This window comes from Ambystoma mexicanum, chromosome 5p (genome assembly GCF_040938575.1).
Source record: "Ambystoma mexicanum isolate Mex_15411 chromosome 5p, UKY_AmexF1_1, whole genome shotgun sequence".
In the NCBI taxonomy this organism is placed as follows: Eukaryota; Metazoa; Chordata; class Amphibia; order Caudata; family Ambystomatidae; genus Ambystoma; species Ambystoma mexicanum.
The window spans coordinates 663,644,946-663,665,415 of record NC_090930.1 but is presented as its reverse complement, the minus strand read 5'-3'; the positions used below and the strand labels follow the sequence as shown (position 1 = coordinate 663,665,415).

Below are 20,470 nucleotides of genomic sequence, written 5' to 3'. Positions count from 1 at the left end.
ATCATAAAGGTAAAACAGGGACCTTTCAAGAGTTATACCTCCTTTGCCTTTTGTGGTAACACGGCCGAAGGAAGGCTATTCTCTCAAGAAGGGTGTGAAGGTGAACCCGTAATGACCCAAAAAGCACAGTATCGCAGTCCAAAAAAAGGGAATTTCCAATCAAGCCTCTATGAAAATAAAAAACTTTAATAAGACACCCCATCTGTAAGTAGAATGGAAAGAGATTACTATACAAAAACACACCTCAAAGGAAAGAACAGAGAATATGCGACAGACTGGAGAAAGTAGCACTCTGAGTGTAATTCCAAGGGTGGTAGGTAAAGGACTACCATCAAAAGGATATTGGGATGAAAATAGGGATGATTGTGACTCCACCACTCTCTTGGGCCCAAGTGGACCATGGGGGCAGTTCTGTGTCACAGTACCTGGGTTCGGTTCTTGGTGGGCTGACGCATCAGACGCGGGTTTGAACGTTGATGCTAGCTGATCTGGCTCAGTTAGGCACGGAGGATCGTGGAGGCCTTGGCAGCAAGCAGTGTCGAGTAGGGTCGAGGGTGGGTGCTCTGTGCAGTCGAACGGTGGTGGTTCAAGTGATGCAGATCGGGGTGTTCCTAATAACGCTTCACAGTTGGCTAGGCCGAAGTTGGGCTTTGGCCCCTGGGAGAGGTCAGCGAGTGACGCTCCAGCTGTTCGAGTCGGAGGCCGATGGTCATTGAAGTTGTGATCGAGGGTGCGTCGATGTGCAGTCAATGAGGTAGTGATTTCTGGCTAGCTGGGCCAATCTGAGGTTGTAATCCCTCCAGAGATTCGATTCGGGTATAGCAGGTGACGTCCTTTGCTAGGACATGATGCAGTGTCTTACTGGTTTAGATCCAGTGCAATAGTTCGACTGGTTGGAGGAACACAGATACCAGCACCTTCTCTATTGTTCATGATGCAGGGAACACAGAGAGAATGGTTTGGTGAAATTGAACAGGGTGCTTCGGCTGGTCTGGCCCTCCACTTGATGTGAGCCCTTCACAAAGGACTTGAGGATAGGATACTCCAGTCTGCTCTTCTGGCACAGAAGATCTTTTGCAGAATGTTTGGTCCTGGTTCACAGCACTGATCACTCCCAATGTTCCAGGGAGTGGTTAGGGGACAGATCTTCCTTCTGTCTTGGACGGCTCTTTCTTCACCTCCAGCACAGGGCTTTGGACAGTGCAACTGACTCAAAGGAAGTCCAACTGAGAATCTTCAGAACGTCTCTTTGGCCCTAAAGGATAGTTCCGGGACTTTTTTTTTATTGTACCTACGGTTCGGCCATGTGTTTTTAAGCATAAATCGGTAGATCGTAGAAAACTTTCCTATGGACCTTACCCGACTTTTCGTCCATTAACGCACTCGAAATCAGCCGCCATTTTGTGATAATCCTATCATTTCCCCCCATCGACCTGGCTCACCTGCGTTTGCGGCACTAAATCATATCCCCCGCCCCTGCAACAGACTTTATCAAAACATTCATATTCCCCGCCTCTATCCGTGACGTGACTGCGCTGCGTAGGCAAACGCGCCCAGGCGTCTTCTACGCGACTCCACACAGAACCCAGAAACCAACACAGATCAGCTCACAACACAGCGCGCCACAATTCGGAATATGAAACTGTACTTTTAAATCAAACCGCAAGATTGTAAATTTGGTAAAGTACATTTATTGGACATCAAATGTTTAGAGAATATTCAGCGATTTGCATTTTTATTTGCTCACGTTCCAAAAAGTTCGTTTTGAGGCACACAATGTTCCTTTGCTGTACACAGGGTCTTAGATCATCTCACAATACAGCGCCACAATTCGGAATATGAAACTGTGCTTTAAAAGCAAACGGCAAGATTGTACATTTGGCAAAGTACATTTATTGGACATCAAATGTTTAGAGAATATTCAGAGATTTGCATTTTTATTTGCTCTCGATCCAAAATAGTTCGTCTTGAGGCAAGCGATGTTTGTGTGCAGTACACAGGGTGTTGGTTTACGATAAAATAAGCTCTTCGGTCGCACTGATCATCGCATGGCTGTTCCAACAACGAGGCACTAGGCCACCACAATGGTATGTATGTTGCATCTAGCCATTAGTACCGCGTAAGGGCATACTTGTACTTGGCGATCGTCCCATAAAATGGTCAGGGTGGTAACGTTGTTCACGCGGAGAAGCAACTGGCGTCTGTAAAAGCCATACGCCGGTGTCTGGTACTCGTGACACAGACAATAATGAAGGATGTACCTGTTTTAAAAACATAAAAAATGAAATTAGTCTCACCATCAGATCTTTATTAAAATTATTCATTTTATATATTAGGTCGGGAAATTATTTCATAGCTAGGACAGTGCAAGGATACTGAGACAGTCCCCCAGTGCAGGGGTTGACAGGGAGGCAGTGCAGGTGGAGAGTGGAAGGGCCCAGGACCGAGGTCGCAGACAGTGGACCAGTTGTAGCAGGGGAGAGGGAGAGAGAAAGCAGAAGCAAAGAGGAAGGTTTTGAGGTGCTTCCGTAAAAGGAGATGGTTCTCCTCAAGATAGTGCACGGTACAAAACAATATGCCACATAGAACGAACAAGTACAACTTAACCCGTCTTTAAAGCTACTGTATAGTAATTAAATTGCGGTATAAACTCTAAAGAGTTACTTACATTATATTTGCATTTTCCATTGTGTCTGTGCGTAGGGCAGCCCCGAAATACCACTCCTTCTATGCCGACGTTATTTCTTCTAATGAACGAACATTAAATGGCTTTCGTTTCTGAAATTATATTCATTATCGTTTACGTTATTGCACCACACCCCCAAAAAGAAGTCTTTCGGGATGGTCCCGGCCTGTCAAGGTCAAATAACAATAGAACCTTATACTGAGTCGTGGGCCATTCCGGCACCCGAGCAAAAAATCAAAGCAGCTGACCTTCACTTTGAACGAGCACACATTCCTAGTTAGCTACATTCAGTGTAAGGCCATCTCACAGGACTTGAAATTTACACTCCATCTTTGCATTTTGTGTGCGTGTATTTGCAGCCCCAGAGAACCATAAATACGGAGACATTCTATATATTTTGAAAAATGATTTATATTACTGTTTGGTTTAATTCAATGCGCAAATGAACAAGGTTGGAGAGACACATTGCATGTACACTGAGCAATCACTTTTATTTACACAATACATAGCTACACATATTCAATGGGCCTGCGACATGAGGAGACTCGAGAACAAAGTCACAGGTGACACCCGGGTGGTTCGCACTACTGCACGGTGAAGGGAGGGGCAAGGGTGGAGAGACACATTGCATGTACACTGAGCAATCACTTTTATTTACACATTACATAGATACACATATTCAATGGGCCTGCAACATGAGGAGACTCGAGAGAACAGACAATCAAATTACAATCATCTAAACCGTGATGTGTCTTTCTCAATGAGCTCTGCTTTAGGTGGACATGGAACAGAGGCAATGTTGGGTGGCAATGCAGTTGTCCCCTGCACAGGTTCGTTCACAACTCCATGTATGTGCCAATCTAGGACATCAACAATAAGTCTCTCAATAAACTCATATTGCATATCCTGAAACACTGGTTTGATCACCCATTGTTTACTTCTTTTAGTCAAGGCCTTATTGTAGCGAAGCGTCCCTAAAGTTCCGTTCGTCCTACTTTGTTGACGGCCAACATTATGGTTATGTGACAAGACCGCTAGAAGAGTCCGATTTATCATGCCCTCCATGCCAAAATGCAATCGTTTTGGCCTGTACTTTAGGCACATATTGTGGAACACCTCCAAATCTCCTGTGTGGCAGAATTCCGTGAGTCCCCTCAAATCTCTTGTTATAGTTTTATCAAATACAATCTTTTCAATGGCTTTGTGAGTCGGTGATGAAGGAATCAACCACTTCTTCTTCCGTGCCTCCTCTGTGGACAAATGGCCATGTTCACAATTGTGGAAATGTTGGTTTGTGGTCCAGCGGTGAACGTTGCTACAGTGTAGCATTACTGACCGCCATTTTTCCAGTAGAATTTCCAACGACCCTCCACATGCTTTTGAGCTCCACCAAAGATGGTTGCTGATTGACTTGGACCACTGTGAAATACCTTGCATATCTTTTTTTTTACCTGCAGCCGACATTTTTTTATTGATTGTTTTTGCAAGATGCCACACGTCAAATTGGTGATTTATATTTTTGTACTCTTCTCTCATTGTCTTGGCAATTGAAACGTGTCTGTCCGTGGCTATCAGGTCGATCACCATTCCCCGCGATTGTAGTTCTTGCAATGATGCTACAAAGCCAACTTTCTCCATGGCCACTGAGGATGTACTTTGTGACACCTGCACAACCACCGAACTCACAATTTTCTTACTTTCCATGTCCTGAAAGTGGTAGGTGCAGTACTTGGCTGAAAATCCTGGGCTGTCGCACTGTCCATCACCGGCTAGCCTGAACCGTTTGCCCGCGAATGTACTATCAATAGACATTTTTTCCATTCTCTAAGCTTCGCTAATGGCTGGAAATAGATAATCGATTTGGTATTTGTAGAACTGAGTTTTCGCAATGAAATGGATTCCCACAAACTGAAAGAAATACTCTAACTTTTTAAAACTTGAACCACTAAAAAGTGCGGCCGCTGCACAAAGTAGATTGCCAGCTGGCAGTTGCCCCAGCATGGGTTGTGCAGACCATGAGAAAGGATGATATTTTGTACAGGTGGCATGTATTTTAAGGTTAGTGCCTCGAATTGTACGAGTCACATTAATCAATGGCTCCCCACATACTTCCCCACCAACCGAATGCCCACATTTCATCCTAATAATAATATCAATCAAACAACTATCGAATACAATGAATTTGGCCTCTTTCCTTATACTGTCACTCTGCATCCCAGCTGGTTCGGCCTGTAACGTTGAGGACATGTCACTCACATGAAAGGTAGAATCTCTGATATCGTCTTCCGCTATGTTCAGTGATATTGATGGTGTTTCATTGTCGTCCACTTCATTCTCTTCCATTGCAACATCTGGGAAATGGGCGGTACGCATCTGCTGATGTCAGGCTCAGGGGCGGGGGATATGATTTAGTGCCGCAAACGCAGGTGAGCCAGGTCGATGAGGGGAAATGATAGGATTATCACAAAATGGCGGCTGATTTCGAGTGCGTTAATGGACGAAAAGTCGGGTAAGGTCCATAGGAAAGTTTTCTACGATCTACCGATTTATGCTTAAAAACACATGGCCGAACCGTAGAGACAATAAAAAAAAAGTACCGGAACTATCCTTTAAAGGCTCTTTGAGGAACTGAGGGAATTCTGCTGAAGGGGTGCAAGATGCCTTTTAAGAGCACAAGTCCTCAGGTGATTGGTCGAAAGCTAGCCTGTTTTTGGGAACTATTCCCTGCTCCTGGCTGGAGTGGACTTTACCCTGTTGATCTTTTACCCAAAGTGCTTTGCTTCGGAGGAGGTGGGGTTGACAGGAAAGGGAAAGAGAGACAGTGAGACACAAGATGGTGGAATGCTTCTTCCATTTTCCAGAGCACTCCTGTCTATCCTACTCCCACGTCCATTTACACCTGGACCCAGGACAGCAACCTTTTGTGTGGCTGTCTCTGCGGGGCGATTACTGCACCACACAAAGAGAATCAAAGAGAGGCTGGGTATTCTGGGTTTCTGTCCTGCCGCATGGCATTACTAGCCCGTCCGACCTGAATACACATTCCTTTCCACAGCAGAGCTGAGACACAGGAGCTGAGACATGTGCCATATAAACTGGGATATGGCAGCCATGATCTTAAGTATCGCTGAAACTCTGGCATAGCTTTATTCTTACAGATTACCCTGTCACCAACATTGGGTACTCATTATCATTGTAGTTTTGGGTACAGGGCATATCTTAAATATCACCCCTGTGCTGCAGTAACTTTGCTGTCGCTGCAGTGGTCGAGTGGCCAAGTGGGCATCTTGTGACCTTTGAAACTGCTCTGTGCCATGAGCAGAACCGGTGCTGTGGGTCAGGCTAATGATGCAGCAGGGCACAAGTGCACTATGCTTTTTGCATGGAGTTGCTACAAAGGGGGATCTGGTTAGCAGATCACCCTTTTGGAGAAGGAATCAGCCACACCATTTGATGTTCTAAAAATTAAAGAAGACAGGGCTTTGCACCCTTGCAGATGCAATTCCTTACAATGACATTCACTCTTAGGAAAAACTGGGCTTGTTCTAAACACGTGGTCGTGAATTCATTACCCATGTCTATCCCTAGGTTAAGATGAAGCTGTTCAAATGGCCAACATATCGTAGTATCATTTTAACTTGAGTTTAATTTACATTTATTACACTTAATTTTCTTGAATGTGTACTGGGAATATTTTGTATGTTTGGGATCTATGTTATACAAAGCATCGGCCTTTCACAATTGATTTGTTGCTTTTTTTAAATAATAGCTCAGCAAAAAATTATTTTAAAAGGACCTGTAAAAGCCCTCCCCATGAGATGTAGGACACCTTCAAAACAATAATATTTCCAACGTGGGCATTTCATACAGCAAGCACTAGACATAGTAATGAATGGTTTTAGTGGATTGCCACACAGAAGAGTGAGAGGAAGGGGGGTTTAAGAAGCAGAATATCTGGGTGACATGGCAATGGCAACCCTGTGGCATGAAGAGAGCTGGTTTACCTTTATTTCTCCCAATCATGAGTTCTGAAACATGAAGCTCAGTGCCTGATATTTCCTTGGAAGGTGATTGTGACAGTGATCTTATTATCTTCCTTTGGCACTGGCACTGCAGAGATTGACTGCTGCACCCCCGGTACAGGCAGGGCCCCTCCAGTATTTGTCTCTCTCCCCACCCACCGCCTGCCTCCACGCAGGAGATCTGTGATGATTTGCAAAGCAGCAGCCCCAATAAAAACATTGTCTGCTCCCTTTTTTCTTTTTTTTTATATCTCCCCAGAAGCATTGTGATGCAAAGCAGGACCTTTTTTATTTATTTGTGTCCCCCACCTCAAGTCCTATAAGCACCTCAACCACACTCACATCGCTCTAGGCATACTATAGAACAGTCTGTTGCCAGCAGGGGCACAGGATCTTCTATGATTTTTCTTTTTGGTTGCCTCTCTGTCAGCTAGATCACCTTACCCCAACCCACCACATCCCGTACCACACCACCACCCTACACCAACACCCCACTCCACCACCCCACTCCACCACCACATCACTCTGCACCATTCTACAACACTGTAGTTGACTGGTATAGTGGATCCAGTGTATCGGCACCAGGTGATTGCAGAATGTATGGCTCTAATATAGGTGTCTGTAGGATACAGCCATTGTACTTATTTTAGGTACTTTACAATCTAACCATCACTGTCCAGTTCATTGTGGAATGCAGAAACTGTATTAATTGCAGGTGAACTTAGAACGTAGCCATTGTATAGAATTTAGTGTAAAGCAGAATATTCTTTGTATGGAATCTAGGTGAATTTAAGAACCTATCCTGGATACTGAATCTAGGCGTATGAAGAATTTAGCCATGGTTTGAATCTAGAAGAATGTAGAAATCAGCCAGATATTGAATCTAGAAGTATGTTGATGGTAATCGTTGCGCTGAACTAAGGAGCTTGAATAATGTAGCCCCTAAATTAAACCTAGGTTTCTCAGAGTTTAGACATCATTTTAATACTAGGTCACTGTTAGTGTGTAGACAATGCTTTGCACTTCTCACACTCCATGCATAGGGAATCTAGCTGAAGGTACAGCTGCAGACCTGCACGCATCTGACATCATACACTACTCGAAGACACTTGGCACGACACGTCTGCCATACAAATGCATCTACTGTTCATGACAAAAATGTGAGAAAGTAGCTGCACACATAATATTTTCACCCGCTCTAGCAACTCCTTCCAGACCACAGATCACCACCCATCCACATGCCAACCTAACATGAGTGGCTAGCAGGGATTTGACCAAACCTCATATCATCGTTTTGATCAATATGCATACACGCATACTAGCACCTCTTCAAATGTCTTCTCCTACCTGGGCTCAGGTTCCCTGAGGTTGTTCAACATACATTGCGTAGTGAACATAATAATGGTGAAATGCAATATACAAATGGCACATTACATTACCTTGCATCACTAACACAGCACCTCCCATTTCTAAACACCTCAACACCACTCCACACGACCATACCACTCCTCACACCACACCACATCACATCAACACTTCACCTCAACATTCTACACCACCACCACCCACACACCCCAACTAACAGACCTGCACACCACTAAACACCTCCACATCACACCACCACTCTACACCACCACCGTACTCCACCACTTTGCACCACCACCACTACTCCACTCCTCTACATCCCTACACCTCTGTACCCTCACCCTGCACTACCACATCACACTTTACCCGCATACACCCTACCATACCCCTGCTTGTCCCTACCAAACCACCCACCTTAGCTCACCTCTACTTTCACTCATCCTAGCTCGTGGTCTAGCATGCTCAATCCTGCCTGCTGCCTCCCAACTTAGATCACCACTTCTCCCTTCTATATTAGCTCACCACTGATCCTGACGCTCTAGCTCACCCTTAAAATCACCATGCTTCCCTTAGAAATGCCATAAATGTATGCAAGTTAGTATTTCCTGACACATAACATGAATGATAAAGTAAAAAGACTTCCGCACATCGCCACAAAGAGAAGTTTCTACTATGTTTAGTACCAATGTTATTTATCGCAAACACTAACTTGTAGAGATGTTTGAAATTAATGAGTAAGTGGAGACCAAGTAGTTACTTCGTTCTTACCCATAAATGTAAAATGCAATAAACAACTACAAAATCATAAACTATTGCCTTTGCTAATGCTTATTTTTTCTATTGCTATCACATGACCAGCACCTGCCCCACTCCCATGCAGGGAGTCGGGCATCAGCAGGGTTGTGGTACATTTCTTAAGGCCCTGAAAGAGATGCCTGCCCTCTCCACAAGCACTCTCTTGCGTGAAACATTATGAAAGTTAGATAATTCGGGAAAAACCATCAGATCACCCAAAATGTGTTGATTCTGTGTTCAAATTACTCTCTTAGAGCAGGACTGCTAACAAATGTTCCTCTGGACCAAAGATTTTTTGTTGTCCACTGCCTTATGAGTTTTGTGCTAAAATATCGAGGAATGTTACCATGACATGTCTTATGTGAGTATTGTTTAATGGAATGCTCATAACATTATTCCATTTTAGCCAATCTCTCACTTGGGCTAATTGGAAAAGGAGAGTGAAGTGAATGTTTTATTTTCTTTTTCTAACAGGCTGACGCTCATCCTTTCCTGCCCCATGGACCTGAAGAACTTCCCTATGGACATCCAGACTTGCACTATGCAGCTGGAGAGCTGTGAGTACTCCAGAACACTCTTTACTCGTGTTGTTCTAAAAAAAATAACAGAAGATTCAATCATTCCCCTTCAATGTTGACTTTAAAACGGAACGTTGGTGTCTCCGAGTGAATTCATCCCAAAACCTGCCCTCTTACCGGCACATTCAACAGCTTGCAGCTCTTCAGTAGTACAGGCTCACTCTGGTATAGCTCAGTGCGAGTGACCCAGTTGGCTTTTGGTGGAAAACCTATACGCAAATCAAAGCTGTGAACTACGTCTAACAGTAATTGAGCAATTTACTTACACGATGCCTCTACATAACCGCACCTTGCTTCGTTCAGTACTCCATGACATAGGTAGATAAGACCCTTCTCTTATTGCAGCTGAGCGCTCAGCCTTTCTGAATGCCACTGTCTATAGGAAACCTAGACAGGGTCGTCATTTCACCAAAATGCCAGAGGTTGCAGACATGACATCACATGATCGTGTCCTCTGCAATGTTATCACATGACGTGTTGCCATTAGACCCTGACCGCCATTGACATCACAGGAAGTGATGCCATTTGACCCCACCCTCAAGTGGCATCACAGCAAGTGGTGGCACGCGACCTTACGCCACTTGACATCACATGACGTGTTGCCATTAGACCCTGACCGCCATTGACATCACAGGAAGTGATGCCATTTGACCCCACCCTCAAGTGGCATCACAGCAAGTGGTGGCACGCGACCTTACGCCACTTGACATCACAGCAAGACTGCTTTCATGCACAACTAAAATGACACTTTGTACAACACTTCTGCCATAAGAACGCTGCTACCTTTCAGGACAAAAAATTCGAATTGTAGCTACACCCATAATGACTATCCTCTCGCATACCCCCCCTAGACTACCTCTCTCCATCCACCCACATGCCAGCTAGACATGGGTGGTTAGCAGGGACTTGGCCACCTCTTCATATCCTCATATTGGCTATATTGCGCACACGCATACTAGCCCCTGCTCGAATTTCCCATACCTTGGACTTGGTTCCCCCAGAGAGCGTTCAAACTACATTGCGTGCGACCAGACCAATGGTGAAAGGCGCTATACAAATGATGCATTACATTACATCGCATCATCCCTCGGTACACTAAGAAAGATATGGTTACGATATCACTGTAATGTGTCATGCATTTCATTCAAGAATGGGTCATCATATGTAGCTTTATTATCAGCATGTCACTCTGAGCACTGTTAAAAGAAAAGAAAACATCACAAAGGCATCCAAAGTCAAAATGTCTATGTTTACTCGACGTTCATGCATGTTTTAATCATCGCCACACTGCCGCACTTGTATCTGCCATTTTGCCACTGCGCTAAATAAAATGTTCAAAATAATGTCCTCTGCCATAAAGAATGAACCAGAATTTACGGTAGTATTCAAGAAGCTGAGGGAACCCTAGCTGCAGTTGTGGGCATCCGGGGATCTCCCAGTCAGGGCTGTGCCCCATACGCTACTTATCTCTGCCACGCACGCGGGCTCCACAGAGAGTATGTTGGGTCACGCTGCCCGTTTTCCATGACCAATTTTCAAACTCCAGTCTGCCTATGCGTGGTGTGTCCCCATTAATAAAATGCACATCAGACTAGTGAGGTGGTATCCAGGGCTTCTATAGGACCCCAAAGGGCAAAGTAAACAGGCAGATGCAAACCATATCTCCCACAGGAAATCAAATTCACCTGTTTTAAACAACCTGGGCACTCATTAAGTCTAGAGGAAGTGCCTTGACTGTTGTTTAGTAGCAGAGCTGGTCTACAAAAGTTCTCTAATCAAGGTAATAAACATGGCAGGGGCTGTTAGTGCCCGGTATGCCTTGATTACCTGTTACAAATGGTTTCTACTGGATCCAGATGCAGCATTTGACTTTCTTAGACACTAGGCTATACATTGGGGTGTTCTACATGTCAAACAAACCCCAGGAAAAACATATACAAGTTAACGTGTTTTTGATACACCTGGAATAAACAAGTGCTCTACATGGCATTTCGGTGCATACTCAAGCACCAACAACTGAATTCATTAAGAAAAAAAAAGAAGCCTGACAAGTCAATAGAAATGTCCACCAAGTTTTGGTCAGTGACTAAGCAAACCCATAGTCAAAATATGTTTCAAGTTCAACCAATAACACTGCATACACTCAACTGACTCTCCCCTAAACGCCATGCCGCCCTAAGTTACATTTCAACCATAAACAAAAATCTAATACATATATATAAAACTGACCCAACCTACTAAAGTTAAACTGTAATTCTCTGCTTTATTACTTTAGTGAACTGTAAATATATAGCCACTGTTTGTGTCACAAAGTGCCCTGGACATTGTGCAGGTATGTTACTACTATACAAAGCACCTAATTCCGCAGTCTATTGTAAGATTTTGAGAGGTAGGTGGCACTCACCTGTCGGCACCGCTGCCCCCCAACAGCAGCACAGGAGCAGCAACAGGAAGAGAAGGTTGCGGGACAGCGTTACCTGTGCCCACCCATGCCCAGAGGTTCCTGCCAGCTTGCCCCAGGTCAGCATGTCCGCCCCCGCGGCAGTCTCTCTCTGCTCACTGCCTCACATGGTACACTCCAAGGCCAGGCAACCGTTAGATGCATCTTAGTGTCGTCTTCCTGTGCTCGGCATCCCCTCCTGAGCAGATTTGATCACTCCCCACTTTTGTGATGGTTATTGTGATTAATGGTCAGTTCCGCTGGTTTCTTCCATGCTCCTCCTAGGGGGTCCCTCGGCTCTTTCACTTTGGTTTCCACACAGTAGATCTTTGTACACCCGCTTTCCTCTGACTGACAAAACCAGCTGCTTCTGACTGCCAGCTCTAATGCGCTGAAGTGGAAGCACTGTACCAGTAGGGGGCGCAGAAGTTTGGTCGCCTGAACCAGCGTCTCCTCACTTCAGGCAGAATCTAGCTAAACAATTCAATCTCTACAGTAATTTCTATACTAACTTACCTTTGTTTCCTGATCCAAGAGCCTGGTGACTCCTCCGATTCCAACTTTACCCAAATTCGGACTTTCCTTCAATATCTTCCATCTCACCTCCTTGGTGCGGCCTCTTCCCGCTCTGCAGTTGGCGAGATCTCCGATCTTCTACGCCAGCCCGCCCTTCTCAACGCTCCAAGCTCCCAGTGTGCTGTGACGGGCGCCGTTGGGACCCTCCCCCCCCTGCACCTTCTGTTCTTCTCTGCCCGCCTGCACCCCTCTGTGGACCCCGCCTCAGTGGCTCCTGGACTGGCCCACCGGAGCGGCCTGTGTCTTCTCTCTCCCAGAGTTTTCCCGCTCTGCTGCCCACCAGCCCGCTCTCCTCATTGGGCCTGTGTGCGCCGACTGCTTTGGGCACTCTTTGCAGATCCTGTTCAGCCCACCGGTGAGGGCTTGTCTGTCTCATCCTGCTGAATCTTGCTCCTCTGCTTCTGGTGCAGTCTCCGCTCATCTGCTCCTGCCAGCCCGCCCTCTTCATCGGACTGGGGCCTCCAGCGTTCCGCTGCGGGACTGGTCTCCCAGAGTCCTCCCGCTCTGCTGCCCACCAGCCCGCTCTCCTCATTGGGCCTGTGCTCGCTGACTGCTTTGGACCCCCTCTGCAGATCCGGATCGGCCCTCTGGTGTGGCATGAGTGTTTCTTACTGCAGAATCCTCCAGGTCTACTGCTGGTTTCGGACTCCGGTGGTCTCCCCCAGCCAGCCCACTGTCATGATGCCCGCTCCCGGGGAGCCGGTTCAAGCCCTGCGTCCCCGAAAGCGGACATCCAGTCCCCAAGGAAGGACCCAGCAACCCCATATAGGGGCCCTTTGGACAGTGTCCTGGCGCCTATGGCGCCAGGCTCATAAAAAACATCAGTCCTGGCGCCATAGGTGCCAGGCTCATTATGGAAGTGCTTGGGTGCACTTACCTGATTCAGACCATGCTGCAGGATCCCGGCCTCCTTGAGGCCTGAAAGGAACTACTTTACCTGTGGGACTAATTTACCATCCGGGCGTGGTCGGGGAAGGATACATACCTGATTGGAGGAAGGATACATACCTGGAACTTCTTCCAAGGCTATTTAAACCCCACCCGAACAGCCACACGTGCTTCGCGTTGTTCTGCATCTAGCAGCTGGACGCTCACCGTGTCTGCTCCTGCATCCTGACTTCTGCCACGCCCGCCAGCATCCTGGATCACCTGCAAAGGAAGAGAAGAAGAGAACAGAAGAAGGAAAAGTCCTTACCTGCTAAATCCGCATCCCGGAGACATCTCGCCGACAATCCTGAAAAGGAAGAATTTTATTTAAAAGCTCATTGCGTCGATCGCTGCAGCGCCGCATTCCACTCACCTTTACAGGGCGCCTCCATGTTCAGCAGCGATCATCCGGATTCGCAGTCACGCCCCAGCGCCTAGGGAGAAAAAGACCAGAACAAAAGGTGAGAGAGAGAAGGGAATAAGGAAAGCTAAATCTCCATGTTAAGACTTACCTGTTGATTCATTCCCTGTTCATTTCGGGTCCGCGCCCCATCCTGGCATTTCCGGACCCCGGCCCCTAAGGGGAAAAAAGAGACATTAGCGCTAATGAGCGAATGAAAAGACATTACCAAAAAACGCTCATTAAAGACTTACCTGATTTCTACAAGGATTTCACCTCTCATCTCGGGTCGGTGCCTGTTCCCCGGCATTCCGTACCCCGACCCCTATGGGGAAAAATTCACTAGCATTAGTACATTAATGCATGGACACAAGGGGAACCTCTTATCAAAAAACTTACCTGGAAGCCAAGCAAGTTTGGTTCTCACCAATCCGAAAATCCAGTGAAGTAACTGGATACCAACGCGCCCCTGCATCAGAAGCAGGATGGAGAGCTCGTCCTTCCAGACCCTAGGGTGAGACGCTACGAGGAATCACAGAAGGGTTTCGAGGAGGGTGAGAGGGGAAAGTGGGAGGCTGATTGCATTACCCCGCAGACAGTTAATCCCCTATTTTCGCCTACAGAAGGATACTTCTGCGAGCCAGACAAGCCAGATTTGGGGGCCCGGTCCAGTCCGTCTTCCGAACCCTGCGCATCACCTTAGAAGAGGTCACAGCAGCGTGAACCAGGCCAGCGCCTCCGTGGGAGTCAGGTGAGCGTTACAGAACGCGAAGCCTTCCTACAAATTCCCACCCAGGCGCTATGGAAAGTTCTGAGACTGATCAGTTGGCCCAATTACTGGGGGAATTACGGGAAGAAGTACATGCCGCTCGTCAAGAGACTAATGCCCTCAGGAGGGAATTAATAATATCAAAGGAAAGAACTGATGACCTGGCCAGACAGCTTTTGCAAGGTCAAGCTGGGCAAACTCCTCTACCCGGTTCCGGAGGGAACCCCGCTCCTGTGGTTTCCAGTAACCCTATGCAGATTAATCTACCTGGAAGCATGCCGCTGGCCCCACCCGAACGCTTCTCTGGGGACCCCAAACGATTCGCCGTATTCATGAATCAGTGTCGTTTGCACTTCTTATGCAGACCTGGGGCCTTCCCTAATGATCAGACCAAGGTAGTCTTTGTATTGTCATATCTCAGCGGCTGCGCTGCCGATTGGTCAGTTCCACTGGTTACTCAAGATGACCCGATTCTCCGTGATTTTCAAAGGTTTCAAGCAAGCATGGAAAGGTTATTTGCTCGACACTCTCAGGGGCAGGCTCTGCATGACGAACTTCTATCCCTGCGACAGGGCAATCAGGACCTCATATCCTATATTGCAACCTTTAATAGACTAATTGTGGAAACAGGATGGCCAGAGGATAAAAGAGTCACGTTGTTTTATCGAGGCCTACGCGAAGAACTTAAAGATGTCTTGGCCCAAGTTGTAAATCCGCCCCAAGAATGCACAGAGTATATAGACTTAGTGGTCCAATTGGATCACAGACTTCAAAACAGAAAAGCAGATCGGTCCAGGTTTGAGACCCGGGTGTTGGTCAAGACCCATGCTAATCCCAAGGGAGTTGATGTTTCTGAGCCTATGCAAATTGGAGGGGTTAAAGGACCCTTGACTCAAAAGGAACGTGAAAGGAGGCGGCAGTTAAAATTATGTCTTTATTGTGGGAATTCTGGACACTTTCTACGAGATTGCCCGGCAAAACCGCCCGAAAGGCGGTAGGAGCCGCTGATAAAAACCATGAAGACTCTGTTTCGGGAAACGACTCCGCCCGACAAGTGTAGGGGTCCACTTGCCGAGCTTGAAAACTAACTCTCAGACCTCGCATTTCATTGTGCCAATGGTTCTCGTAGATCCAGAACAGCCTAAGCGGTTGCATGCAATAAAGGCATACATCGATAGTGGGGCTATTGGAAACTATGTGGATCGTGAATTGGTCTCTAGGATTAACCTCCCTCTCCGTCCTAAAACCAGCAAAGATGTCATCACCTTAGTCGATGGAACTGAAATTGCCTCTGGACCGGTAACACATTCCACTACTGAGGTGACTCTTATTGGTCCCGACGGCCATCGGGAGGGTGTTGTGTTTGATGTAATCAAGGCTACACAGTTTCAGGGTATTCTTGGAATCCCTTGGTTAGAGACACATAATCCTCGAATTGATTGGCGAGCTAAGAGAATAACCTTCCCGGATTGTACACAAACCTGCTACCCAAAAAACCTGAAGATTAATCTAGCATCTGTAACCTCTGCCTCCATGCAACTACCTCCGGAATACCAAGACTTTCAGGACGTCTTCCAAAAGGAACAGGCCAACACGTTACCTCCTCACAGATCGTACGATTGCCAAATCGATCTGGTGCCCGGTGCACAACCCCCTTGTAGCAGGATTTATGCCCTTACCGAACCTGAGAATCTGCATTTGAGACAATATTTGGATCAATACCTAGCTAATGGTTTTATTCGCCCGTCATAGTCCCCGGCATCCTCGGCTTTGTTCTTCGTGCCCAAAAAAGAAGGCGACCTTAGAACTTGTATCGATTACCGCGCATTGAACCAGATAACGGTTAAAAACCGTTATCCTCTGCCTCTGATCCCTGAACTCCTTGACCAGGTGAAGGACACTTGCATATACACCAAGTTAGATCTCCGGGGGGCTTATCATCTGGTACGAGTTAAAGAAGGCGACGAATGGAAAACTGCCTTCCGTACTAAATACGGATTATTCGAGTACCAGGTAATGCCTTTCGGATTGTGTAATGCGCCGGCTGCCTTCCAATACTTCATGAATGATGTCCTTCGGGAACTCATCGATGTTTGTGTTGTCGTATATATCGCTGACATTCTGGTGTACTCCTCTTCGGAATCTGATCACAGAAAACACGTCAGGGCAGTACTTGAAAAACTGCGCCAACACAAACTGTTTGCTAAATTGGAGAAATGTGTTTTCCATACCACAGAAGTCGAGTTTCTAGGTTTCATCCTGACACCCAAAGGAGTCCGAATGGATTCAAGAAAAGTGGATGCCATCCTCAAATGGCCATCACCTAGCTCTGTAAAAGGGGTTCAAAGCATGCTCGGCTTTGCCAATTTCTGTCGCAGGTTTATCCCGGAATTTTCACGCGTGGTACAACCCATTACTGCACTCTTGAGGAAAAATAAACGTTTTGAATGGTCTGAAGAAGCCGAGCAGGCCTTTCAGGATTTAAAAGCTAAGTTTACCTCCGCACCTATATTGAAACACCCGCGTCCAGCTCTCCCTTATGTCGTCGAGACTGACGCATCCAGCCTAGCCATGGGAGCTGTCCTGTCCCAAAGAGATCCCGAAACCAACCAACTGCATCCCGTAGCATTTTGGTCCAGAAAATTCTCGGCACCCGAGGTTAATTATGCAATCACGGATAAAGAACTGTTAGCCATTAAGTCCGCTTTTAAAGCCTGGCGGCATTATCTGCTTGGCGCTCGACATACCATCACAGTGATCACTGATCACCGGAATTTACAGTATTTGAAAACCGCCTAGGCTCAGTCATCACGGCAGCTCCGATGGGCTTTGTTTTCGCTGAATTTGATTTCGTGATTACCTATCGACCTGGCTGCAAGAATGGCAAAGCAGACGCCTTATCCCGAATTGGAATGGGAGAATCTGATACAAACTCAGAACCAGTACCAATAATTCCCGAACAGAGGATTCTAGGCATGACTTCGTTACAGACGCTTGAAGACATTCAAGCCAGAGTGAAACAACTCCTGGACCCTACAACCTTACAGGATTGGATACAAAAGGGATCAGACTTTACCATAGATAATGGTTTACCTTATTTCCAAGGACGCTTATTCCTACCACATAAGGAATTACACAAACTAGTTATTTCCGGTTATCATGATGCATTAATAGAGGGACACCCGGTATTGCCAAGACAGAGGAAAAGGTGAAACGACAATTTTGGTGGCCCTCTTGGCGAAAAGATGTCAAATCTTTTGTGATGTCCTGTGGTGTTTGCACCCAAAATAAAAGTCAAAAGAAAAGACCAGCCGGTCTCCTTCAACCTCTAGACTTACCGCCAGCGCCCTGGCACACCCTATCAATGGATTTTATTACGGACCTGCCTCCTTGTTCGGGGTACAATACTATTCTGGTAATTGTGGATTTGTTTTCCAAAATGGCCCACTTTATTCCTTTGAAAGGTTTACCTTCAGCTTCTGTCCTAGCCAAAGAATTCCTCGAAAATATTGTTCGGCTACATGGATTCCCATCTATACTAATCTCTGACCGGGGAAGCCAATTAATTTCCCACTTCTGGTGCAAATGTTGTCAAATGGCGCAGATCGACGCAAGATTATCGACCAGTCACCACCTTCAGACCGATGGTCAGACCGAGAGGACAAATCAGACCCTTGAGCAATACTTACGGTGTATGTTACAGCAATCTGAAAGCAACTGGAAAGACATTCTTTGGATAGCCGAATACGCATAAATAATTCGGTACACTCTGGAACTGGCCACAGTCCTTTTTATACTTTGTTTGGGCATCACCCTCGAACCTCAAACCTTGACTCACCTCAGGACCTCGGAATGCCTGCAGTAGAACATCTGCATTCTACAATTACCCAAGCCTTCAAAGAGGCAACTACACATTTACAACAAGCCAAGAGAAAATACAAGGAGAATGCTGATCTACATCGGAGTGAAGCACCTCCGTATCAGATTGGGGATCAAGTGTGGTTAGCTACCAGACATTTACCACTCAAAGGGCCTCGAACTTTTAACCCAAAATATCTGGGACCTTATTCTATTACGGCAATAATTAACCCAGTGGCTGTTAAACTTGATTTACCAGCTAGTATGCGAATTCACCCTGTTTTTCATGTGTCACTTTTGAAACCAGTGGTACCCGGAACCCGACTACTCAAACCTCCAGAACCTATTCTAATAGATGGGGAGCCCGAATTCGAAGTGAAGAACATTTTAGACTCAAAAATGTTTAGGTCAAAACTGTTCTACCTAATTGATTGGAAGGGGTACGGACCTCAGGAGAGGTCGTGGGAACCCAGCGACCATGTGCATGCACCTCGATTAGTCAGGAAATTCCACCGACTCTTCCCAGACAAACCAAAACCCCCGGAGGGAACAACCTTGGGAGGGGCCTTGGGGGGGAGTGCTGTCATGATGCCCGCTCCTGGGGAGCCGGTTCAAGCCCTGCGTCCCCGAAAGCGGACATCCAATCCCCAAGGAAGGACCCAGCAACCCCATATAGGGGCCCTTTGGACAGTGTCCTGGCGCCTATGGCGCCAGGCTCATAAAAGACATCAGTCCTGGCGCCATAGGCGCCAGGCTCATTATGGAAGTGCTTGGGTGCACTTACCTGATGCAGACCATGCTGCAGGATCCCGGCCTGCTTGAGGCCTGAAAGGAACTACTTTACCTGTGGGACTAATTTACCATCCGGGCGTGGTCGGGGAAGGATACATACCTGATTGGAGGAAGGATACATACCTGGAACTTCTTCCAAGGCTATTTAAACCCCTCCCGAACAGCAACACGTGCTTCGCGTTGTTCTGCATCTAGCAGCTGGACGCTCACCGTGTCTGCTTCTGCATCCTGACTTCTGTCACGCCTGCCAGCATCCTGGATCACCTGCAAAGGAAGAGAAGAAGAGAACAGAAGAAGGAAAAGTCCTTACCTGCTAAATCCGCATCCCGGAGACATCTCGCCGACAATCCTGAAAAGGAAGACTTTTATTTAAAAGCTCTTCGCGTCGATCGCTGCAGCGCCGCATTCCACTCACCTTTACAGGGCGCCTCCATGTTCAGCAGCGATCATCCGGATTCTCAGTCACGCCCCAGCGCCTAGGGAGAAAAAGACCAGAACAAAAGGTGAGAGAGAGAAGGGAATAAGGAAAGCTAAATCTCCATGTTAAGACTTACCTGTTGATTCATTCCCTCTTCATTTCGGGTCCGCGCCCCATCCTGGCATTTCCGGACCCCGGCCCCTAAGGGGAAAAAAGAGACATTAGCGTTAATGAGCGAATGAAAAGACATTACCAAAAAACGCCCATTAAAGACTTACCTGATTTCTACAAGGATTTCACCTCTCATCTCGGGTCGGTGCCTGTTCCCCGGCATTCCGTACCCCGGCCCCTATGGGGAAAAAGACACTAGCATTAGTACATTAATGCATGGACACAAGGGGAACCTCTTATCAAAAAACTTACCTGGAAGCCAAGCAAGTTTGGTTCTCACCAATCCGAAAATCCAGTGAAGTAACTGGATACCAACGCGCCCCTGCATCAGAAGCAGGATGGAGAGCTCGTCCTTCCAGACCCTAAGGTGAGACACTACGAGGAATCACAGAAGGGTTTCGAGGAAGGTGAGAGGGGAAAGTGGGAGGCTGATTGCATTACCCCGCAGACAGTTAATCCCCTATTTTCGCCTACAGAAGGATACTTCTGCGAGCCAGACAAGCCAGATTTGGGGGCCCGGTCCAGTCCATCTTCCGAACCCTGCGCATCACCTTAGAAGAGGTCACAGCAGCGCGAACCAGGCCAGCGCCTCCGTGGGAGTCAGGTGAGCGTTACACCCGCCCTCCTCATCGGGCCTGGGCATCCAACGCTCCGCTGTGAGACTGGTCTCTGC

At 46.9% G+C, this 20,470-nt stretch overlaps 1 protein-coding gene across 2 annotated transcripts in view; it reads left to right on the top strand.

Moving 5' to 3' along the window:
• LOC138481120 (glycine receptor subunit alpha-4) overlaps nt 1-20,470 on the top strand; it is a 1,152,059-nt gene that overhangs the window by 713,529 nt on the left and 418,060 nt on the right. For both annotated transcript variants that reach the window (XM_069613038.1, XM_069613039.1), the window contains exon 5: nt 9,343-9,425. In XM_069613038.1, coding sequence (XP_069469139.1) covers nt 9,343-9,425 — 83 coding nt within the window. The remainder of the gene's footprint in view (nt 1-9,342; nt 9,426-20,470) is intronic.